General features: G+C 39.1%; 2 protein-coding genes across 3 annotated transcripts; one reads left to right on the forward strand and one right to left on the reverse strand.

Annotated features, from left to right (window-relative positions):
• Positions 1-18: 18 nt before the first annotated feature.
• atp5mf (ATP synthase membrane subunit f) lies at positions 19-24,388 on the reverse strand. 2 transcript variants are annotated; one of them, XM_058050474.2, is made up of 6 exons: positions 24,230-24,388; positions 2,580-2,645; positions 1,253-1,295; positions 440-547; positions 240-356; positions 19-156 (listed from the first exon to the last, which is right to left on the reverse strand). In XM_058050474.2, exons 3-6 carry the CDS (start codon positions 1,266-1,268, stop codon positions 128-130), a joined length of 270 nt encoding a protein of 89 aa, XP_057906457.1. In that variant the 5' UTR covers positions 1,269-1,295; positions 2,580-2,645; positions 24,230-24,388; the 3' UTR covers positions 19-127. The 2 variants fall into 2 exon arrangements, with proteins under 2 accessions (XP_057906457.1, XP_057906456.1); XM_058050473.2 differs by having other exon boundaries at positions 1,253-1,298.
• slc29a4a (solute carrier family 29 member 4a) lies at positions 8,856-24,078 on the forward strand. Its single transcript, XM_058050461.2, has 11 exons — positions 8,856-8,997; positions 11,396-11,739; positions 15,537-15,668; positions 15,744-15,857; positions 16,880-17,008; positions 18,511-18,585; positions 18,673-18,941; positions 21,112-21,232; positions 21,325-21,512; positions 22,378-22,618; positions 22,692-24,078. Exons 2-11 carry the CDS (start codon positions 11,502-11,504, stop codon positions 22,820-22,822), a joined length of 1,638 nt encoding a protein of 545 aa, XP_057906444.2. The 5' UTR covers positions 8,856-8,997; positions 11,396-11,501; the 3' UTR covers positions 22,823-24,078.
• Positions 24,389-25,493: the final 1,105 nt, after the last annotated feature.

Consider the following 25,493-nt stretch of genomic DNA (forward strand, 5'->3'; position numbering starts at 1 on the left):
AACCAAACAACACAAAAGTCAATAACTCTAGTATGGTTTATTGGTCACAAATTGAACACAACGAGCCGAGAAAGGAAAGAGCTGGAGGAGCCCGACAATCCATCCCAGAAGGTGAGATAGCGGTTGGTTAATGGTACTTCCTCCAGCGATCATGTTCTAGGAGGGAAGACGGCAAGGAACGTCAACATGAAAAGCCGAGATGAAAATAATATACCATATGATCAAAAAGGATTTCTTACTGATGTGGTCATATTCCCATATATAGCTGAGGGTCACATAACCAGCTAGCAGCATAGCAATGCCGCCGATTCCTCCCCTCCTCACATTAACGTACTTGTTGTAGTATCTGTCATGGCCTGATGACAGGAAACAATGCACACATTAAATCAAACTATAAATTAAGCAAAAAAAAAAAAATTGTGACATCAGGATTCCTCACCCCGGCGTACGGCGGCGATGATCCCGTTGGGAGTGAAATCCCGTGCACCCAGCCAGCTTCCCAGCTCACCCAGTTTCACGTCCATCAGACGCCTCTCAGCTATGGGAACTGTTAACAGGTGGAAATCAATTAAATGATGCAGAGCAAAAATAAACTACACTAAAAGCAATATGTTCAAAATAATACCATGGCCAAAATCTTTTAGTTATGATTCTGTGTTTTCTTGTTATTCCAATTTAATTGACTATAACGGGGTGGGGATTGTTGTAGCACAAAGCCTACAATTTAAGCAAAAAATGCTAGTGAAAAATGCTAATTAACCTGTATTCACTTGTTCATAGTCCCCAACTACAGACATTTGCAGCATTAAACGTAACATTCATCGTTCAATAAAGCATAAAAATATACTGAGGAGCACAATAAAACTCATAAGAAATTACAGCTGAAACAAACTTCGTGAATATACGTGCTAAGCTACATTAGTTGCAAGCTAGCCAAAAGCAGCAAATACACATGTAAAACATGCAAAGGCAACATATCGGAAACAATACTCTAACCATATTTGTCATATAAAGTGTTTTTTTTTTAAAGCGGTAACGTTTATTTTTCCAACAATTGGCAATGACAAGCAAAGACCTTGACATGACTGGGATTCACTGCGGCCTATGGATTAACCGAACAAATTGAAGTATTCACGATCGATATGACTAATAAAACACGCCAACTATATACACAACGAAATGATACCGTTAATAAAAGCACTAAATAAATGACACAATAGTGGAAATGTATGTAAAGGGCACGCTATGTTACCTGGTCTGTCCGCCATCTTGACTGGTGAGGTTGGACTAGCTTACTGCTGTGGAGAATGACGGGAAAGAGGTGCATTATGGGATATTATGTCATTATATAGGTTGTTCGCTAGAGGGCAGCAAAAGAGATAAAATTAACTCGGGCAACTACAAAAACAAATGTGGAACACAAAATTATGTAATTTGAGACGTGGGATTATTATTATTATTTTATTTTTTATTTTTACTATGTATGATATGACATTGTTAATATAAATTGTTACTTTAAAATAACATGAGTCAATTACTATATACATATTCTTATTCTTATTATTCTTATTATTTTTTATTATATATGATATGACATTGTTAATATAAATTGTTACTATAAAATAACACGAGTCAATTATTAGATTCTTTTTTTAATTCTTTTTCTTATATATGATATGACATTGTTAATATAAATTGTTACTTTAAAATAACATGAGTCAATTATTATATACATATACATATTCTTATTCTTAGTCTATATGATATGACATTAATATAAATTGTTACTTTAAAATAACACGAGTCAATTATTTTATTCTTATTCATGATATGACATTGTTAATATAAATTGTTACTTTAAAATAACACGAGTCAATTATTTTATTCTTATTCATGATATGACATTGTTAATATAAATTGTTACTTTAAAATAACACGAGTCAATTATTTTATTCTTATTCATGATATGACATTGTTAATATAAATTGTTACTTTAAAATAACACGAGTCAATTATTTTATTCTTATTCTTATTCATGATATGACATTGTTAATATAAATTGTTACTTTAAAATAACAATTATTATATTCATATTCTTTACAATGTCATTGAATTAGATATTCTCAGGTTGTTTTGTTCAATCCTATATTACACCTCTTTGTTTTCTCACAAGTGACCTGGCGGGTTTAACCAAACAGCTTGACTTAAATGAAAGTCTCCAGAGACTAAAAGAGGACTCAGTTTCAAGCCAAAGTAAATCAATGAGCATCACAACAGCCTGCAGCAGTGCAGCACTGTTGTGTACATTGTATGTGCAGATATAGAACAGAGCTGATTCTGTTTAGTGTGTGAGTGAAAGGATGGAAGACATAGTGTGGATCAATACACACACACACCATGCACACACACACACACACACACACACACAGTAGTGGTTTTGGCCTTCATCCAAGGCTGCGCTGCAACTACTTCCATTTACATTAGAGTGATTTGACAGCTTACTTTAATTAGATGGAAGACTTTTACGTGTCCCGCTTAAGCAAATGTTCTTTATCTTGACTATTTTACTGCACACTGACCTCAGTGCTCGTCCTCTCCAACCCTCTGGGCTTTCATTTGAAACAAACTGTTAGAACTGCTTTCACCTGAAACACAAAGTTCAGTCAGTCATTTCAAGCAAACTCATTGGACTTTTTGGGGTACAATATTCATTTTATTACATTTTTCTACACTGTATAGTTGCTTGTAGCTGTACATGTTCCAAATAAATGTAAAAAAAATAATCAGTGTTTTAATAGTAAAAAGGCAAATCAATATGTGTAACACTTATATGCTAGGACTACTTTAAAAAAAACATAGCATTTCAGTATGTGGAATCAAACTATGGGATGAATTGAGTAAGACCCTTAAACAATGCACAACGATGAGCCAATTCAAGAAGCAGTTGATGTTTGCTAAATACAAGGATGAAGAGTCTTGAACCAGTCATGATGTGCTATATATATCACTATATTGACACTTACTATGGTACACATTATGGCATTGGATGCTCATATCACCTTGTACTTCGGTACGTGACAAAAAAAATTCAATAAAAATTAAGAAAATTTAATTAATTAAATTTAATTTTTACATTAAATTGAATTAGATAATTAAAATTAAATTATTAATTTTTAATTCAATTTAAAAAATTAAATAAAATTAAAATTATATTAGGAAAGCAGGAAGTGAACAAATGTAACAGTTATTGATTGTAAAAGTACCAGATACAATGGTACCCATTATGTCATTGTATGGTCATATCACCTCGTACTCCAGTACGTGACAAATAAATAAATAAATAAGTACAAATTTATCAAAATTATATTAGGAAAGCAGGAAGTGAACAAATGTAACAGTTACTGATTGTAAAAGTACCAGATGGAGGGGTAGGATTTAATAAGCTTTGCTTCTTCCTACTCCTTTTGGACATGTGGAACTGTGAACTGATTATGGGATGGCACTCAATTGTAATCTGATGCATGTTCAAATGAAATTAAACCATTACCATTACCATAATAATAGAGTTAATAGTTAGTAGTGTTTGTACAGTAACATTATATATAAATATGACTGGTTGGCAACATTATCAGCTATAGGTTAGCAGCATCAAACAACATTGTTGTCCAGGTTCACTCGCTTCTTCATTGCTTTTGTGTTTGGCTTGTTTGTTGGCAGCTCTGCCTTGGGCCTTAGTGCACTTCACAGGCGTCTATACTGGCTACACACACACACACACACACACACACACACACACAATACACATACACAGAGAAAAGCCGTTTGAGATGGATGATTTGATTCCGCTTGAAGAGGCAGGTGCCCCGGAGGTCTGCCACAGAGACAGCTCTTTGAAGCTGATGGAGTGAGATGGAGGTGGAGGAAGAGGAGGTCGGAGGAGAGGAAAGAGAAGCATTTGGACATTCGTGAGCGGAGCAGACAGGGGAATGACGACAGTGCACGGAGAAATCGGAAGAACACGGCCGAGGAAAATGAAAATATGGGGGTTTGTTAATACATATGACCTTTAAAACATCCATTTCCTGTTCGCCCTTCCACCCCGTTACATGTTCTCTACGTTTATCAAGTTCTTTATTCTCAATATGGCAGTTTTGCTTAATGATGCTACAATATCTCTTGTTACAAATACAGCTTCTCATTAGCGCTGTGGAACACCACGGGGACCCGCTGGGAGGCGTTCACTGGCCCTGAGGATGTGAATGAGTGACATCAAGAAATGGGAAGAGGGAGAGGGGGGAAAAGCTCTCCACGGACCATCTGATTGCAAAAAGCGATAATGGCACTGGTCAATAAATCACGCTCTTAAACGTGCCTGAAAACATTTGTACCGCTCCTACGAATCAAGCTATGCTGTTTCATGTTTAAATGCATGATACAACAGTACCTCGGTTAACATCCGCCCCAATTAGCTTGTTTTTGCGTTAACAAGCAAAATTTGTGTTCATTTGTGGCCATATTATATGTTCAGTTGTCCATACATTTGTAATTATTTGTGTATATATTTATTGTATATAAAATGTGTTTTGTGTCAACATTTTGGGGAGTCTGGAACGAATTACATTATTTTCTATAAGAAAATTTGCTTTGGATAGAGTTCGTTTTGGTTTGAGTTGGACCTCCTGGAACGGATTAATTGGATTTACATTATTTTCTATGACAAAATTTGCTGTGGATAGAGTACGTTTTGGTTTGAGTCAGACCTCCTGGAACGGATTAATTAGATTTACATTATTTTCTATAAGAAAGTTTGCTTTGGATAGAGTTCATTTTGGTTTGAGTCAGACCTCCTGTAACAGATTAATTAGATTTACATTATTTTCTATAAGAAAGTTTGCTTTGGATAGAGTTCATTTTGGTTTGAGTCAGACCTCCTGTAACAGATTAATTAGGTTTACATTATTTTCTATAAGAAAATTTGCTTTGGATAGAGTTCGTTTTGGTTTGAGTCAGACCTCCTGTAACAGATTAATTAGATTTACATTATTTTCTATAAGAAAGTTTGCTTTGAATAGAGTTTGTTTTGGTTTGAGTCGGACCTCCTGGAACGGATTAATTGGATTTACATTATTTTTTATGACAAAATTTGCTGTGGATAGAGTACGTTTTGGTTTGAGTCAGACCTCCTGGAACGGATTAATTAGATTTACATTATTTTCTATAAGAAAGTTTGCTTTGGATAGAGTTCATTTTGGTTTGAGTCAGACCTCCTGTAACAGATTAATTAGATTTACATTATTTTCTATAAGAAAGTTTGCTTTGAATAGAGTTTGTTTTGGTTTGAGTCGGACCTCCTGGAACGGATTAATTGGATTTACATTATTTTCTATGACAAAATTTGCTGTGGATAGAGTACGTTTTGGTTTGAGTCGGACCTCCTGGAACAGATTAATTGGATTTACATTATTTTGTATAAGAAAGTTTGCTTTGGATAGAGTTCGTTTTGAGTCAAACCTCCTGGAACGGATTAATTGGATTTACATTATTTTCTATAAGCAAATTTACTTTGGATAGAGTTCATTTTGGTTTGAGTCAGACCTCCTGGAACGGATTAATGACGTTAACCAGGAAGGTGTTTGCAAAGCAATGCTGTCACCTAGTGGCACTTTATAGGTATTGCTGGAGTTATGAAACATTGAGATTTTTTTTTGTCTCTCTTTAGTCTGTCACACGGGTGGCTTCTTTTGCTTGGGAGTGGTATATTGCAGCTGATGTCAGATAATGACACAATGCACCCACACACACACACAAGCAGGACTACGTAATTGAATTTGTAAAGGGGCTGCTTGTTACTTAGCAACCTTTAATAAACAACAGCGGCAAGCTAGAGACAGGATAATGAGCGAGACGGAGGATGTGAACATTGCTTCCCTGAGCTGTACTTACTGACATGTGTGTCCAAGCGTGTATGTGTTGCAGTCTGTCAAACAAAGCCCACACACACACAAACACACAGAATATTCCCTAGCATGTTTTACTTCAGGGAAAGCATTTGTGGCTAGTACATTTATACTGCTATACAAACTGTATACCGACTACTCTAAAGTATACATTTTTTACAGTGCAGTAGTGTCACGAGACAGCACATACTAATTGAAATTTCTAATACTCTTCTACACTCTGCGTGTGTGCTACTGGCCCCACCTCCAACCACAGAGACAGAGCGACTGTAGGACTGACAAAAGGGCTCATTCTGTTCATGCCGTTGTTCTGTGGACCAAGATGCTAACATGTGTGAGTCTGTATATATTATTATGTCTCCTATCTTGGGTAATAGTAGTGTAAAGGTGACTATAGGGGTGTTACGTCATGTCTAGAGGGCTCTAATAATGTTAAAAAGTGTATTTAGTAGGTTGGAAACAGGTTTTATATGTCTCACAGGTCTTATTTTCTCTTATCATGTCTACTATATTGGGTGATATGAGTGTAAAGGTGACTATAGGGGTGTTACTTCATGTCTAGAGGGCTCTAATAATGTTGAAAAGTGTATTTCGAAGGTTGGAAACAGGTCTTGTATGTCTCATAGGTCTTATTTTCTCTTATCATGTCTACTATATTGGGTAAGAGGAGAGTAAAGGTGACTATAGGGGTGTTACTTCATGTCTCGAGGGCTCTAATAATGTTAAAAAGTGTATTTAGTAGGTTGGAAACAGGTTTTATATGTCTCACAGGTCTTATTTTCTCTTATCATGTCTACTATATTGGGTAATATGAGTGTAAAGGTGACTATAGGGGTGTTACTTCATGTCTAGAGGGCTCTAATAATGTTGAAAAGTGTATTTCGAAGTTTGGAAACAGGTCTTGTATGTCTCATAGGTCTTATTTTCTTTAAGCATGTCTACTATATTGGGTAAGAGGAGAGTAAAGGTGACTATAGGGGTGTTACTTCATGTCTAGAGGGCTCTAATAATGTTAAAAAGTGTATTTCGAAGGTTAGAAACAGGTCTTGTATGTCTCATAGGTCTTATTTTCTTTAAGCATGTCTACTATATTGGGTAAGAGGAGAGTAAAGGTGACTATAGGGGTGTTACTTCATGTCTAGAGGGCTCTAATGTTAAAAAGTGTATTTAGAAGGTTAGAAACAGGTCTTATATGTCTCATAGGTCTTATTTTCTCTTATCATGTCTACTATATTGGGTAATAGGAATGTAAAGGTGACTATAGGGGTGTTACTTCATGTCTAGAGAGCTCTAATAATGTTAAAAAGTGTATTTCGAAGGTTGGAAAGAGGTCTTACTTTCTCATATCATGTCTACTTTCTTGGGTAATATGAAATATTTGCAGAAATATGAGGGATATGTCCATTTGTGACCAATTGAGACAAAAGAGCAGAAATGAGTTTGTCATATGATGACATAACGTGGTAGTAGCGATTATGTATACAGTCAGTCACAAGCTGTAAAGGGCACAATGGATGAATGCTTAGCATAGTAACAATGAAGGATTTAAAGGGCCGGAACCAGCCCATGCAACAAACGTCATAGCTATACAGTACATTTCTCTCCATAAAGGCACAAACCTCTCATTGCCCATAAAAAAAATTACAAGACAATAAAAATAACCATAAACGGGACACAGGTATAAGAAGGAAATGTCATACAAGGAAAAATGGCAGACTCTTTCTCCAGTGCAGCTTTTCACCTCTCTCATTCTCTCCATCTACATCAAGCCTTCACCCTGGCATCTTCATAACCTCACCAGTCTTCTCTCCTCCTCCTCCTCCTCCTCCTCCTCCTCCATCTGCCACCCTATCCTTTTCGCTCTGTATCTCATCTGCACCTGTTCAATTCCCTTTCATCTTCTTCACCTCCATCTTTGTTTCAACTCACTTCCTTCCTTACATCATATGGTTAAGCAAAGAGGCATCCCCGTATTTGGACACAATTCTATCTAAAAATACCTGAAAGCAGGAGTAGTAGTAATATTAGTCATCATGCACTGTCAGAGAAGACATGCAATGTACTTTTAGTTTTCATATGTAAACTGGTCATGTAGTATCTAATACTACATGTCCCAGAATGCATTCCAATAACTGTAAAATAAACTGTCATGTATCGTCCCCAACCCCCAATGTCGCCAGTACAGTCGTTTGTTTCCCTCCCGTTGTGTGTGGAAGTGGTAAGTTTCAAAGAAGGAGACGTAGATGACTTCCGGCTGCCGTTTTGTTCGTAAGCTAATGATTCTAATAAGGACATATGCGATAACAATACGTGAAGAACACAGTCGGACTCGTGCAGTATATTGACACGATAAAATACACACGCTAATCGGACAATGTATGCAAATGGGGGACTAATTTTCAACGTTAACTAAAAAAACATGCTAACCAGTGCAGTTGTACTGTGTTTTGTTCGTAACAGTGTTTGCATGGATCATTTGTTATGATTTAGATTACCACAGTGCATTTTTTCATGACAGAAAAATATATATTTTTAATTTTTACTTCACTCTGTGGGGAAAAAAACATGTATAATTTCACATAGATCAATATCTTGTCATTTTCATACCATGAACATTTACATTTGGACACTTTGGACGGCATTGAATGGCTAGCCATGCTAGATGTGATGCTCTGCAATTAAGAGGTTCTATCATAAAATATGTATTCATCAGTTGGCCGTTAATTGGGTGCCATCACACATAAGCATTGTTAAAGTTATTGTATGTATTTGGCAATTTCATGTTAAAACTACAGTGAAAAATGACTTCTATAGAAATAAAAACATGAGTGATCAGCCAGCCTCCCTCTTTCCAATCGTTCGCTCTCTCTCTCTCTCTCTCTCTCTCTTCCTCTTCACCCATACATCGGAGCTCCTCTTCCTCAGCTGTTGGATGCTGCGTCAGGAGGAGGGAGCTTTCTTCTGGATGGAGACCGACTGAGGAGCCACCAGGTCCGGGGAGAAGGAGCGGACAGAGAGGGTGTCCCACGGACGGACGAAGGTAACTTGTTGTCAATTTGTATTTCATAAATACTAACTGTCTGTCGGGCTGTATGGAGAATGATTCCAGAGAGAACAAATAGACTCAAACGGTGTCATTTTTTGTCAGAGAACGAACAAAGAATATCCAATGAATGTCCTTTGCCTTTTTGTCGCAATAATGTATTTTTAAGTCTGAAACAAAGCAAAATACGAGGCAGTTGTTGTGTGTGAAAAAGCATGCACGTGATGTGTTTATCAATGGCGGCGCCAACGGAAGTCCATCATTAAGCTAGGCGACACCTGCTGCACGTGCAGAATTCAGTTTAAAAACAAGTCTCGTGATCCTTCCATGAAATGAAATGAAATGTCACTGGACAGCCTTTTCATTCAAACCAAGAAGCGATGCGAGCGCCCTCGCTAGGCTGTAAACGGAATGACATCCAACTGCAGCTCAACACGATCTTTTAACCCGGGAGTCAACCTAACTTGACCTCTGTTATAGTTTGGTTGAAGTGTATTGTCTCTGTGGTTAGAGAGGTATTCATTGAAAAATATGGACGGAAACTTTAACACTCATTTAACAAACTAGTACAAGGGCTCCATACAGACATTTATGAATGAATTTTGTACATGATATAATATATGAAAGAGTAATAAATAGCAGCAGATAATTTCAGGTCTTCATTATTAATAATAGTCATGGAGGCATCAGTGTCCATTGGTGTTTCTCAGCTTACTGAGCATTTTTGCAATGTCTGGTTTCGCTTCCCTTCGTTCAAAACAAAGTTTGAATGCAATTTATGGGAGGATGTGGTAAACCGAGGACTGTCTGTACATATCGCTAACATAGATACATGACTAATAATTATATTTAGTACATAAATGATCTAAATAAGTCAAATTGGCTAACAACCACGGCATAGCGGTAGGGACTCTTAAGTATGGAGAATCTTGGACTAGCGTTTTGGATACAAAACACATATACAAATAATACATGACATAGTCATTCATTTTCTACCGCTTTTCCTCACGAGGGTCACGGGGGGTGTCTTTGGGCGAGAGGCGGGGTACACCCTGAACTGATGGCCAGCCAATCACAGGGCACATTTCGACAAACAACCATTCACACTCACATTCATACCTATGGACGATAACTACTTAATTAGTCATTAATGTTCCATCTTTGAGACATGACATTAAATTATCGTCACACTGCGTGGAATCAGCCATGTCATGCCCGACATGATAGAGTGAAAGGAAGTTCTCCTCCCGTTCGGTGTGGATGTGGTAATTTTTTTGCTTCTCTGTTTTAAAGTTTAAAATAGAGAAAGTAAATTGGAGACTAACACATGAGCTCATGAGATTGCTTGAGGTTAAAGCCATGGTTGCACGGTGGTCGAATGGTTAGCGCGCAGACCTCACAGCTAGGAGACCCGGTGTGGAGTTTGCATGTTCTCCCCATGCATGCGTGGGTTTTCTCCGGGTACTCCGGTTTCCTCCCACATTCCAAAAACATGCTAGGTTAATTAGCGACTCCAAATTGTCCATAGGTATGAATGTGAGTGTGAATGGTTGTTTGTCTATATGTGCCCTGTGATTGGCTGGCCACCAGTCCAGGGTGTACCCCGCCTCTCGCCTGAAGACAGCTAGGATAGGCTCCAGCACCCCCTGCGACTCTCGTGAGGAAAAAGCAATAGAAAATGAATGAATGAAAGTCATACACAGGTTTACTATGCTCTAACAACGAAAACTTCCATTATTATTAATACAGAATTCCCAAAAATCGGAACAATGTCGTTGAGTAGCCCTGACATGGAGGTGGAAGTATTTGCTGGTTGTTGACGTGCATGACAAAGAAGAGCGTGCGTCACGGCAATGCTTTGTTTACAACGATCTGCCTTGCTATATGTTTTCAATAGAGCCAATGAAAGACTGCTATGACAGTACAGCTGCTGCACCGACATAAGGCTTAGGCTTGCATGTTGGTAGTGTATAATGGGAGGGGGGGGATGGGGGGGGCAATGTGTACAGGACACTTGCAGTGAGTAAATGTCTTTGTTGTCTATGTGCATACATTTGTGGCTTCCCTATTCAAAAGCTAAAAAGGTGCAAATACATCACACAGGGAATTTTTTAGCTAGATGTTTAATTTATAAGACTATTTATGTTTTTCTTTCATGCTCAGTTGGCCTGCCACACAATCATGCATCTATTGTCACTTTCCCAGTTAATATTCTTCTCGCACACACACACACACACACACACACACACACACACACACACACACACAGCTTCCACCGTCTAACCTTGACTTGTCTGTTATCGTCTGCTTTCAGTAAGGCTTGTGAAAGATTGTTATTCTTTTCTCCCACTCCATCTCATGGTGTCGTCTCCCATTCCCTCCATCATCTAAAAAGGTTTCACCTCACCTCACCCGCGACCGGAAAAGGGTGTGTCTCCAAAATCGTGCGCAACATGCACGCTCCTGGAAGCGTCTAGCGAGCGCTCGACTCGGCTGCAGAGATGGACTTGGTGGGGGCGGAGCGCCGCAGGCCCACCCCGGCTCAGACGCCCGAGGAGAGGGACGTGTGGAGGGATGGAATGAGAGGCGGCGGGTGGAGGGATGCGGGCAGAGAAGGATGGAGGGAGGGACGAGAGAGCGGCGTGGTGCAGAGCTACAGTTTTGACTCCTACCAGCTGGAGGAGGAGGAGATGAGCAAAGACGTCCCGGAGAGAGGAGTTCTGGCGCTGTCGGAGACCGGTGAGGGACTTTTCTCACAACAATTTAGTAGGAAATCACACTAAATAAATAAACCACATATATATTTATACTTACTGGATGTGTAGTCTACAAATGCACATAACCACAGGGACCTCTAATTAGAGGTACAGTTAATTAGTTCAAGACCCAACCATGATAAGTCAATTTCCACTTAGTAAATTCCTTTTTGTATATCAAATATTTTAGAAGTTTTTAACATAGAGCTCTCTAGACATAAAATAACACCCCTATAGTCACCTGTACACAATCCACCAATCCATTTTTATGCCGCTTATCCTCATTATGGTCAAGCCTATCCCAGGTGACCTCTGGCAAGAGGCGGGGTACACCCTGGACTGGTTGCCAGTCACCCACACATTCACATACACATTCATGCGGACAATTTTGAGTCGGCAATTAACCTAACATGCATGTTTTTCGAAACCCATGCACAGGGAAAACATTCAAACTCCATGCAGAGATTCCCAAACGGAGGTTCGAACCCAAGTCTTCCTGATCTTACTGTGTGGCCAACATGCTAACCACTTGTACATCATCTGTTCATTCATTTTCTACCACTTATCCTCACGAGGGTCACGGGGGGTGCTGGAGCCTATCCCAGCTGTCTTCGGGCGAGAGGCGGGGTACACCCCGGACTCATGGCCAGCCAATCACAGGGGACATATAGACAAACAACCATTCACACTCACATTCATACCTATGGACAATTTGGAGTCGCTAATTGACCTAGCATGTTTTTGGAATGTGGAAGAAAACCCACGCATTCACGGGGAGAACTTGCATACTCCACACAGAGATGGCCGAGGGTGGAATTGAACCCCGGGTCTCCTAGCTGTGAGGTCTGCACGCTAACCACTCGACCACCGTACAGATTACAGTACACATTATAAGAGAAAATATGACATCACATCATATTTTCAGCACCTGGTCAGCACCTAGCAACCTAATGCGTGTTACACTGTAGTACCATCGTTTACAATAACTCATCAGCGCCCCCTCTAATATTCACTGGCATTACAACATTGGTTCTGTTTATGCTTTGTTGCGCAATATAAACTAAATTACACATAAAGCATTTTCAAATTGCCTAGTAAATTTAAAATGGATTTAAGGTGCGTCATGCTGTGGCTGGATAGTGTTTCCTTACGAAGTAATGTCGCCACCTACTGGCCTGGCAAGTGTATTGCAGGTTGTTATAACAACAGGTCATTTTGAGTGTAGTGGTGTAAAAAAAATACAAAGTATGCTGTGTTATTTGCCTTCATAAATAGGCAAAATATTTCTTAATGCCACGAGGGAGGGGCGAAAAGGTCACAGACGAAGCCACACCCGTCTGGGTGAAATATTAAAAGAGGTCTCCTTTTTGCAGTTATTGGCAGCATCTGTCAACTCAATGCTCAACAACCTTGTTACCATAAAATTGCTTATTCAGGTTGCAGAGTCTACACTATAATCAGATAACCTCCATTAGCCCTTTCTCTCCGCGCCCCCTCCGGCTGTCAATCACAGATGGAGTGGAGCGTCCCCGCTCACAACAGCCTGCCAGGAAAAAGTCAGAATTCCCGACCAAAAGATGCAATCAACCGTATCCCCGTGGCTCCTCTAAACGTGACTGCCAGAGGGGAACATTTAGATTGTCAGTTTGTGCTACAAAAACCCCCGTGGGGGGGCCGTGGGGTTTTATTGTGATTGATTTTTGGATCTAATCATGTTTACGTATAAGCAGGCAGTCATATTATTATGGAAGGAATGCAACGAATGTGGATAAAATGTGTCCACTACAGCCACAGTGGGTACATTTTCAGTATTTATCTATTTTAAAAAAGCATATTTAAGCAAATGTTACATATTTCTTGTCTAAATGAAGCATTTCCAAGCATAAACATGGCTAAATGAATTAAAACACAAATATAAGGCATTCAGAAGATGCATTCAAAGACATTGTGATTTTATGTAGTACTCTACACCGGTCACTAGGGGTCAGACACTTACTATTATGTACGATTATGTATTACTATATTGGGTAATAGGAGTGTACAGGTGACTATAGGGGTGTTATTTCACGTCCAGAGGGCTCTAATAATGTTTAATGTATTGGGTAATAGAAGTGTACAAGTGACTATAGGGGTGTTACCTTATGTCGAGAGGGCTCGATTAATGTTTAAAGTATTGGGTAATAGGAGCGTACAGGTGATTATAGGGATGTTATTTCACGTCTAGAGGGCTCTAATAATGTTTAAAGTATTAGGTAATAAGAGCTTACAGGTGACTATAGGGGTGTTATTTCACATTCAGAGGGCTCTAATAATGTTTAAAGTATTGGGTATAGGAGTGTACAGGTGACTATAGGGGTGTTACTTCATGTCTAGAGGGCTCTAATAATGTTTAACGTATTGGGTAACAGCAGTGTACAGGTGACTATAGGGGTGTTATTTCACATCTAGAGGGCTCTAATGTTTAAAGTATTGGGTAATAGGAATGTACAGGTGACTATAGGGGTGTTATTTCACATCTAGAGGGCTCTAATAATGTTTAAGGTAGTGGGTAATGGGAGTGTACACGTGACTATAGGGGTGTTATTTCATTTCTAGAGGGCTCTATTAATGTTTGAAGTATTGGGTAATAGGAGTGTACAGGTGACTATAGGGGTGTTATTTCATGTCTAGAGGGCTCTAATAATGTTTAAAGTATTGGGTAATAGGAGTGTACAGGTGACTATAGGGGTGTTATTTCACGTCTAGAGGGCTCTAATAATGTTTAAAGTATTGGGTAATAGGAGTGTACAGGTGACTATAGGGATGTTATTTCACGTCTAGAGGGCTCTAATAATGTTTAAAGTATTAGGTAATAAGAGCTTACAGGTGACTATAGGGGTGTTATTTCACATTTAGAGGGCTCTAATAATGTTTAAAGTATTGGGTATAGGAGTGTACAGGTGACTATAGGGGTGTTACTTCATGTCTAGAGGGCTCTAATAATGTTTAACGTATTGGGTAACAGCAGTGTACAGGTGACTATAGGGGTGTTATTTCACATCTAGAGGGCTCTAATAATGTTTAAGGTAGTGGGTAATGGGAGTGTACACGTGACTATAGGGGTGTTATTTCATTTCCAGAGGGCTCTATTAATGTTTGAAGTATTGGGTAATAGGAGTGTACAGGTGACTATAGGGGTGTTATTTCATGTCTAGAGGGCTCTAATAATGTTTAAAGTATTGGGTAATAGGAGTGTACAGGTGACTATAGGGGTGTTATTTCACGTCTAGAGGGCTCTAATAATGTTTAAAGTATTGGGTAATAGGAGTGTACAGGTGACTATGGGGGTGTTATTTCACATCTAGAGGGCTCTAATAATGTTTAAAGTATTGGGTAATTGGAGCGTACAGGTGACTATAGGGGTGTTATTTCATTACTAGAGGGCTCTAATAATGTTTAAAGCCGTCTTCAGAAGGTTGTGAACAGGTTTTCTATGCTCCAACTACAAAAATATTCACTTCTCACGGGTGGGACTGGAACCAAATAACTAAAATAAAGGAGGAATTACAGTATGAGTACTAAGTCTTAAAAAAGCAATGCCCCATTAATTAATTAGGCAACTGATAATGGCCTGTGGAGCGAGATGCCGTATAAAGTCCTGGTTGGGTAGGGCCATGGTATCGCGTAAAAACAGAAAACCTTGCTAGTCGTATTTCCTCTAAAGTAGCTTTAATGAAGATCCCGTGTCTGGGCTCCACGCTGTGATTTCATATTCTTTTCATTTCCTACCTTCCCGCTCAGACTTTGAGGAGCCGATCCCTGACGACCGTTACCATGGCATCTACTTTGCAATGCTATTGGCTGGGGTTGGCTTCCTGCTGCCCTACAACAGCTTCATCACAGACGTGGACTACCTTCACCACAAGTTCACAGGTAGAAAATATGCACCGGAACGTGAATGCGATGGGGTCTTGGAGAGGACTGAACACACAGTTTGAATACCCGCAGGGACATCCATTGTGTTTGACATGAGTCTGACGTACATCCTGGTGGCACTGTTGGCCGTCATCCTTAACAACGTGCTGGTGGAGAGACTCAGCATGCACACCAGAATCACTGTGGGTGCGTAACACAAAAGATTCCATCTATCAAATGTTCTCGTAATGTTTAGTCGTCGGCTACGAATAAATGTATAGCGGAACCTCATTTTTTTTTTTTTTTAGATGAAAACCAAAAATCCAATCAGTTTAACTTCACTTTAAAAAGAGTGCACAGTTAACTTTAATGTAAACTTCAGCAGAAGCGACAATCATCTACATCATCTGTTACTGTATGTGTCTCCGTTAAAACATTCCCCCTACAACCTAGGAACCTTTACACGACAATCCCATTGTGTTACGACTTCTTTCTCGAATTAAACAGTGTTCATCACCTACTTTATCAAAGTCCTTTTGACGCTACGTTAAAAAGCCATAGCATTTCAGTATGTGGAATCAAACTATGGAATGGATTGAGTAAGGAACTCAAACAATGCACAACGATGAGCCAATTCAAGAAACAATACAAGCAGTTGATGTTTGCTAAATACAAGGATGAAGGGTCTTGAACCAGTCATGATGTGCTATATATATCACTATATTGACACTTACTATGGTACACGTTATTACCGATTATATGGTCATATCACCTCGTACTTCGGTAAAAAAAAAAAAAATAATAATAACAAAATTAAGTTAAAAATAATTTAAATTAAATAAAATTAAAATAAATTAAAATTATATTAGGAAAGCAGGAGGTGAACAAATCTAACAGTTACTGATTATAAAAGTACCTTTTGGACATGTGGAACTGTGAACTGATTATGTGATGCATTCAATTGTAATCTGATGCATGTTCAAATGAAATTAACGCTCAAAAATACACAGTGCGCTTGAACACCTAACCAGCGCATGGCACATTGCTTAACAGGAGGAAGCAAGGAGAGGGAAATTAATAGTTCTATAACCAAATAAACTACACTCAGATTCCCTGGCTGGAATCTGTCTATAGATTCCCAACTCTAAAAGAAGCGCTATCCGAGTCACCAACGTGTTTTTCCTGCCAATACCGATGTTTCACTGTATGGAACGTATGTCTGTGTGCAGGCTACGTCTTAGCATTGGGGCCTTTGGTGTTTGTCAGCATTTTCGACGTGTGGTTGGCCAAGTTCACCACCAGTCAGGCTTATGTCATCAACCTGGTCTCAGTGGGAATTGTCGCCTTTGGATGCACAGGTAAGACATCATGTCCATCATCATGTCCATTAATTTGTATGATCATCCTTCATCCATCCATCCAAAAGTCCAGACAATGAAGATAACCAAGAGAGTCCAATCTCAGAGATCTGAGCTGGTCCTTTCACAGCGTGTGATTCCATAAGGTTAAAAGGTGCTACCAACTGCTGTAGGTGCTGAGCATGTGCTTTTAGTCATCAGCAGGACGGCAAAATGAATGCATGCTAATGAACGGATGTTTAATTAAGGCACTTGTTTGCTGACACGACCACTGCATCCTATTTGCATGTTAACGAAGCATCACAGTAGCGAGCGCGACACAAGTACACCCACTTGGTACATCGAAGGCAGATCGTTCCATGGAGGTAATCAGCTTAAAACAGGGGCGTCCAAAGAGGGGCTCAGGGGCCATTTGCTGTTTTTTTTTTGTTGTTTAACAAGACAACATGTAGGCTCCAGCATACCATCACAACCGTCAGAATAAGAGGCATAGATGGAATATATATTCTTGGAATAAGGTGAAAATATGATGGCAATAAAGTCTCTCAGCTGAAAGAGAAAATTTGGGGGGGGGGGAAATACTGTAATTTTACAAGAATAAAGTAAAAATATTAGAAAAGAGGGTTTATTCTACCAAAAAAAAATCTAAATTATAGAAGAATACATTAATTAATAAAGAGAAATTTTTTTGGGGGGGGGATACTGTAATTTTACACGAATAAAGTAAAAATATTTTTTCTAATATTTTTACTTTACTAATTATACTTTAAAAAAGGTTTATTCTACAAAAAAAAATCAAAATTATAGAAGAATACATTAATTAATCAAGAGAAAATTTTGGGGGAAAAAATACTATAATTTTACAAGAATAAAGTAAAAATATTTAAAAAAAAGTTTATTCTACCAAAAAAAAAATCAAAATTATATAAGAATACATTAATTTTAGTAGCACAGAGTTTAAATATTAAAGAAAAAAGATTTTTTTCAAGTCGTAAAATTAGGAGAAACAAACAAAACAAATTAAAGTTGTCATTTCTGGAAAAGGGCTACACGGTGGACGAGTGGTTAGCAAGCACAGCTCACAGCTAGGACACCTGAGTTCGATTCCACTGTCGGCAAAACATGCTAGGTTAATTAGCGACTCCAAATTGTCCATAGGTATGAATGTGAGTGTGAATGGTTGTTTGTCTATATGTGCCCTGTGATTGGCTGGAGACCAGTCCAGGGTGGGGCTGGGATAGGCTCCAGCACCCACGCGACCCTTGTGAGGATAAGTGGTAGAATTAGAATTAGAATTTTTGGAAAATTAGATTGGGTAAAACATGATAATATTAGGAAAAAATGCATAATTTTCCGGGCATAAACTTGTAATATGACCAAAAAATTTTAGTCACATAGCATCCTCTCGCTAGGAAAAGTTTGGACACTCCTGTCTTAAAAGCTTGTTTGTCTGTAATATAGCTGACATTTGTTATTGTCCGTACTTCCTCATCTGCTTCCAGTGCAGCAGTCCAGTTTCTATGGTTACATGGGGATGCTGCCCAAGAGGTACACGCAAGGGGTGATGACCGGAGAGAGTAAGTATGGAAATATATGCTCCTCTCCAACTATTTTCCTCTCCAATCCCCGTTTTTCCACATCCTCCTTCTTCACCACGCGTCCAGGCACCGCAGGGGTCATCATCTCCTTATCTCGCATCTTCACCAAGCTGCTGATCCCGGATGAGAGGAGGAACACTCTCATCTTCTTCCTCATCTCCATCGGCATGGAAATGCTGTGCTTCCTGCTTCACCTGCTCGTGCGACGCTCCAGGTTCATCCGCTACCACACCGGACACGCACAGGGCAAAGGTCAAGGCAAAGGTCACGACCCCCGCGGCAACGGCAGCGGCTACAGGGTCCACCACGACGTCACAGCGGAGGACGTTAAATTTGTAAGTTGGAGCAGATTTATAAAATACACTCCATGGGATACGCGGTACCCAAACCTCTACACTACATAATCATCTGGAGAATCAATATTTATCTCAATATTTATCTATAATAGTTTAGAAGGCTTCCTTAGGAACCCTTTATATGCTAGAACTTTCCTTTGTTTTGGTCCGATCCACCAATCTGGATACAAAAATGCTGATTGTTATTGTGATTGGCTAGAGAAACATTGCTAACAGTTGAAGTGACGACAGGCCAGCGCTCCTAACTCTGAAGGCCCTGCCTGGACAGATTATCATGACATGGCAACAGTCATTCATTCATTCATTCACGAGGGGCGCGAGGGGTGCTGCCTTTGTGCGAAAGGCGGGGCACACCCCAGACCGGTCGCCAGCAAATCACAGGGCACATATAGACAAACAACCATTCACACTCACATTCATACCTATGGACAATTTGGAGTCGCCAATTAACCTAGCATGTTTTTGGAATGTGGGAGGAAACCGGAGTACCCGGAGAAAACCCACGCATGCACGGGAAGAACATGCAAACTCTACACAGAGATGGCCGAGGGTGGAATTGAACCCTGGTGTCTTAGCTGTGAGGCCTGCGTGCTAACCACTCGCCCACCATGCAGCCGTTTGTTGCAACAGTTTTTCTTAAAAATATTAATTGACAAATCATTGCTGTTTAATGGCGGAATATGGCCTATTATTAGTAAAAAAAAAGTATGTCTAAATCAAGTAAAATATAAAGCATTCAGAAGATGCATTCAAAGACACTATGATATGTAGTATTCTACACTGGTCACTAAGTGTCAGTAATGTTACATTAATGGGACAATTTTCTCTTATTGTGTCTAGCCGTTAATAATATTCATTCATTTTCTACCGCTTGAGGGTCGCACGGGGGGTGCTGGAGCCTATCCCAGCTGTCTTGGGGCGAGAGTCGGGGTACACCCTGGACTGGTGGCCAGCCAATCACAGGGCACATATAGACAAACAACCATTCACACTCACATTCATACCTATGGACAATTTGGAGTCGCTAATTAACCTAGCATGTTTTTGGAATGTGGGAGGAAACCGGAGTACCCGGAGAAAACCCACGCATGCACAGGGGAGAACATGCAAACTCCACACAGAGATGGCCGAGGGTGGAATTGAACTCTGGTCTCCTATCTGTGAGGCCTGAGTGCTAACCACTTGTTCGCCATGCAGCCACTAATAATATTCATTCATTCATTTTCTACCGCTTATCCTCACGAGGGTCGAGGGGGTGCTGGAGCCTATCCCAGCTGTCTCCGGGCGAAAGGCGGGGTACACCCTGGACTGGTGGCCAGCCAATCACAGGGCACATATAGACAAACAACCATTCACACTCACATTCATACCTATGGACAATTTGGAGTCGCTAATTAACCTAGCATGTTTTTGGAATGTGGAAACTCCACACAGAGATGGCCGAGGGTGGAACCAAGGAGCTAAGAAGTGCTTGTAAAACCACAAGAATCCTCCTAAACTAACAAAAACCGGAGAAGGTCTGACAGCAAAGAGAAACAAGCTTTGTAGCCCCGCTGTGTGTGTGTGTGTGTGTGTGTGTGTCACACATCACCTCAGGCTGTTATTTTATTTTTAATGTGTGTTTGTCCTGTGGTGTGAGAGAGATGTGCTTCTCTCTTCTACATTTCAGGGATGATTCAGGAAGCTCTTTGTGTTGGTTGCTATGGGAAACCAAGGCAGTGCTCTACATGATGGTTATAATCAGGAAGAGTGCTTCCTTCTGGCACACAAGACCCTTTAATCAACTAATAGATGAGTGTGTGTGTGTGTGTGTGTGTGTGTACGTTATAATAAACTACATTTTCCATGGAATAGACTCTAGTAAGATAATATATTCATGAATATGGTTCCTATCTATGGTTACGGTTGATATTATATGTCTTTTAAAACGATTCCTGTTGTTCCAAATTATTTTAACATAAGGGCTAGTACTTTTAGGGCAAATTTAGGGCTAGCAGGTATTGTACCGTGGAATGCATGTACTGTAAATCTGATTTTTTTATTTATAAAAGCAAAACAATTAATTATGCTAGTGATTCCTACAGCCCAATAAGTCACAGATCCTGGTCTATGGTTTTGAAAAAAACTGTTCAAACGTTCATTTCCTCAGGGGAATGGTGGGAGTGGGCCTCCTTTAACAGAAGAAAGCGGCGAGGACTTTGTAGGTGGAACATATGTACGATTCGATGCCCCGAAATCCAAAATAAAGAGAACCTGGCCTGGTGTAAGAGGTACATGATCCCTTCCCTTTTTGTTTTGTGTAAATTTCATGTGCTCAACTAGTCCGACTCATGTTGCGTTTGTGTACATCCTCTCCAATTAGACATGATTTTGCACCGTTACGTGGTGTCCCGTGTCATCTGGGCCTACATGCTGTCCATAGCAGTGACCTACAGCATCACTCTGTGCTTGTTTCCCGGTCTGGAGTCCGAGATGAGAAACCCCACCTTGGGGGAGTGGCTACCTATCCTCATTATGGCTACATTCAACATGGCAGACTTTGTTGGCAAGGTGAGTGGACCCGGACATTTCTTTTTTATTATTATTATTTTATTTATATTATTATTTTTATTTTATATTTAATTATTTTTTATTATTTTTATTTTTTTATTATTATAATTTTATTGTGTTACGCTATTTTACAATTAATTTATTTTAAGTTATTAGGACAGGCGGACCCTGACATTTCTTTTTTTATTATTATTTTATTTATATTATTATTTTATTTCATATTTTATTATTATTATTTTATTATTATTTTTTTATTATTATTATTTTATTGTGTTACGCTATTTTACAATTAATTTATTTTAAGTTATTATGATCAGGACAGGCGGATTCAGCAATGACACTACAAGTCCCAGAATGCACTGCAGTAGTCTGTGGGCTACATTCACTTAGCGATGGCACTCATTAGCGTCTTTGTTGTTTGGTTACATTTTACAAGTCAAAAAATTAATTTCCCCAACATAAATAAGCTGAAGTGGTGTACAGGTATCAAATTCATTATTCATTATTATTCATTATTATATTCATTATTCTATGAAATGCCTCAAAAAGTGTCGGTTACACAGGATAGTTTGTGAGAGATAATGAGCTAACGTTAGCATTAGCCTGCTAGCAAGTACTATAAGCAGCGTGTTAAGTTTTACCAGTAATTTAGTTTAGTTTAGAAAGTTATTCTGAATTTAATTTCAAACTAATGGTGATGTAATATAATGTTAGTTCATGTGATGTCCATTTTAGCATTGTATTCTATGGAGGATTACTGCTATATGAAGGTGATGTATTATAATGTTAGTTAATGTGATGTTCATTTTAGCATTGTATTCTATGGAGGATTACTGCTATATGAGTGACTAACAATAATGGTCAGATCCTGGCAGCGCTGCCGTACGATTGGTCTGGAGGTCGTCTACTCTTCTTCTCATGCCTGAGAGTGGTCTTCATCCCTCTCTTCATCATGTGCGTGTACCCTGCCTACGCACCCACCCTGGCCCACCCCGCCTGGCCCTGTCTCTTCTCCTTACTCATGGGCGTCACCAACGGCTATTTTGGTTCCGTGCCCATGATACAAGCCGCTGGCAAAGTGGCACCCGAACAGAGGGAGCTCGCAGGTAAAAAAAAAAATGGCGTCGAATCCGATCAATAACTCGAGTAGGGTTGATTTTAATGGCTTCTTTTCCGCAGGGAATGTGATGACCGTGTCCTACATGACAGGCTTGATGGTGGGCTCCGCCGTGGCGTACGTAGCGTACAGCTTCACCGCTCCTCCGGGACAAGGCTTCCCACCGCTCAACGCTAACATGACCAGTTATTGAATGTGGTAAAATACGCAAAAAAGAAAACGTAACACGAGCAGCAAGAGAGAGTAAATAATGTAGCATATCTCAGCACTCCTCCCATTCAAATGGGATGTGATGAACTTTAACCCTGAACTCTTCAGTGGTCATCCTTTGGAGTGTTTCACTGTGAAATTATCCTGTGTGTGTGTGTGTGTGTGTGTGGCTGGCATTGATACAAGCCACTTTTATGTGTTGCTGCAGGATTCACACGTCCCCTAAATGCACCGTGCAGAAACTAAACAGCTGACTTGAAATTATTCAACTTAATGTACAAACAATCGTTCGATAGATGACAAGCGTGACCGCTTGCAGTATTGCCGACTTTGCAAATGAATAGACTTTGAGGTTTAAGTACAAGTTTTCATGCAATGTCATGATATAAATAATCTGTTTTAACCATCAAAATAATATTCATGATATTTAAAAGGCCACAATTTAATAAATTGCTCAAAAAATGCAAAAATCCGAATACTACAAAAAAATGCATCTAATCACTTTTGTCTTATTTGCGTGTTCAATTGCTGCATTATGAAGAAAATGTTTATTATTATATTATTGCTTCATCAATAAGTTGTAATGATAAACACCTGCTGCTCAGTGTTTTTTGTATTGTAATGTAGTGACTACTTTGGCTCCCTCTAGTGGCCATAAATGGAAGCGATATTCGGATGTGGAGAGCTGTTGAATTCAAACGCTCTCGTTTTGTTTGCTTTTTGTTTGGGGGTTAAAACAATGATAGTGCCAAAACCTTTATCGTACTAATTAAAAAAAATAATACAAAATCATGGCTAAATGGTCTGTGTATAATTTATGAATGATTCATATGTCCTTATAAAGCTAATGTGTCCTGTTGGATTTGATTAATTTTCAAGTCACTTTTACCCCACTGTGCTGACTACTGACTGTGCCTCATATGCCTTTTCTTACCATCAATGTACAAATATATGATATATATCATCACCTCCATTTGGCCAAGTGTGGACACAGGAAGGAGCCAACAATCAAAAAGGACACAATATGTTTTAAAGCTACATGCATTTACACCGTTTCAAAACAAATACTGCTGAATCCAAAGTTTCCTCTGAATTAAAGTTCTCTTATGTAAGCTGTGTTTATTTATTGTTCAGTTTATTCAGTTTAGGAGCTCTTTTGAATATATGTAAGACATTTGTGGAAAGAGACCATGCGTTTTGCATGTGATCACGTGACTACTATAGATGAACGTGTTAATAAATAAACACTGATCCCGTGTACTACTGTAATTAATCATACTTGCATCATTCTTAAGTACGCACAAATATACATAGAAAGGGGGCAAAAGTACATTTTGTCGTGAGAGACAATTTACCACCAGCAGAGAGCGTGAGTTTGTGTTAAACTTACCGACAAAAACGTCGTGTTGCTCATTAACACTTCGGTGGCAGTCGTCAGAAAACACGGCGTCCTTGCAAGCACATCTCCGGGAACCTTTAAGGCGTCTTGATAAAATTCGGGTGCCTTTCGTTACATTTTGCCGTGTAAAAAGTAAAAAAAAAAAAAAGTCATGTTGTTTTGAATGAGTACATTCTGTCGCATAATATATACGTCATAGTCAAGGCGCGGTTATGGTCGTTGTTTTATGCTAATGCTTTTGTTCCGAAAACAAACATACAAATGTGAACGCTAAATGAACCTCACTCTAGTGTATATATATTGTATAAGTATATTTATGTAAGTATATTTATTTTAAACCAGACCAGAGTACCGAACTTAAAGTGAAAGTGTGAAAATGATACATGACATTTATTATGTCATGACCAGTCTTGACCTGAAGGTGGCAGCATAAGGCTGAAGAAGACTTTTCTGTCATGTATATGAACATCAACTAAAGGACTATTGTTTGAACAACAGTTTATTCATCGGTGAATTCATCAAATTTACGTCAAGATAATCTGTGATTCACCAATATCAACCAACCATTATGTAAAAACCTCACGTCAAACACACTGATGCACACATCAAAGTATTTTACGACTTAATGAGCGTGTACTTATTTGTGACGTCAGTCCTCGTGCACCTGCGTCTCTGTGACGTCACAGACGTGAGCTTTTGTACATTTTTTGACGTCATTGGCACGACTGAAGAAAAAAAAACAATTTCAACGTGAAGGCCACACACTATCACATAGATGCTGTACATATTTTATTCATCTCTAAGAGATTGATCAATTAACAAACCAACCAACACCTCAAACAAGTCAATTAAGGTATGTTGAGGAGTTTATTTTAAACGATGACATGTGGCAAAACTTTATTTAAAACACACTATGAACACTAGCTATAGCTAGCATAATATTAGTTAGCATTAGCGTTGATACACTAGCTATAGCTAGCATAATACTATTCGTCAGCATTAGCGTTGATACACTAGCTATAGCTAGCATAATACTCGTTAGCATTAGCGTTGATACACTAGCTATAGCTAGCATAATATTCGTTAGCATCAGCGTTGATACACTAGCTATAGCTAGCATAATATTCGTTAGCATTAGCGTTGATACACTAGCTATAGCTAGCATAATATTCGTTAGCATTAGCGTTGATACACTAGCTATAGCTAGCATAATATTCGTTAGCATTAGCGTTGATACACTAGCTATAGCTAGCAT

The sequence above is a fragment of the Doryrhamphus excisus genome, linkage group LG16 (genome assembly GCF_037039965.1).
Source record: "Doryrhamphus excisus strain RoL-2023G ecotype Guam linkage group LG16, RoL_Dexc_Guam_v1.1, whole genome shotgun sequence".
NCBI classification, from domain to species: domain Eukaryota; kingdom Metazoa; phylum Chordata; class Actinopteri; order Syngnathiformes; family Syngnathidae; genus Doryrhamphus; species Doryrhamphus excisus.

What these genes read in the sequence shown, in the direction of transcription:
- slc29a4a (XM_058050461.2), top strand. Translation starts at nt 11,502, where the DNA reads ATGGACTTGGTGGGGGCGGAGCGCCGCAGGCCCACCCCGGCTCAGACG. An exon ending in CCTTCACCACAAGTTCACAG is followed by an intron (nt 15,669 to 15,743) that starts GTAGAAAATATG and finishes GAATACCCGCAG; the next exon opens with GGACATCCATTGTGTTTGAC. An exon ending in CGAACAGAGGGAGCTCGCAG is followed by an intron (nt 22,619 to 22,691) that starts GTAAAAAAAAAA and finishes TCTTTTCCGCAG; the next exon opens with GGAATGTGATGACCGTGTCC.
- atp5mf (XM_058050474.2), bottom strand. An exon ending in CATCGCCGCCGTACGCCGGG is followed by an intron (nt 357 to 439) that starts GTGAGGAATCCT and finishes TCCTGTCATCAG; the next exon opens with GCCATGACAGATACTACAAC. An exon ending in ATGGGAATATGACCACATCA is followed by an intron (nt 157 to 239) that starts GTAAGAAATCCT and finishes CTTCCCTCCTAG; the next exon opens with AACATGATCGCTGGAGGAAG.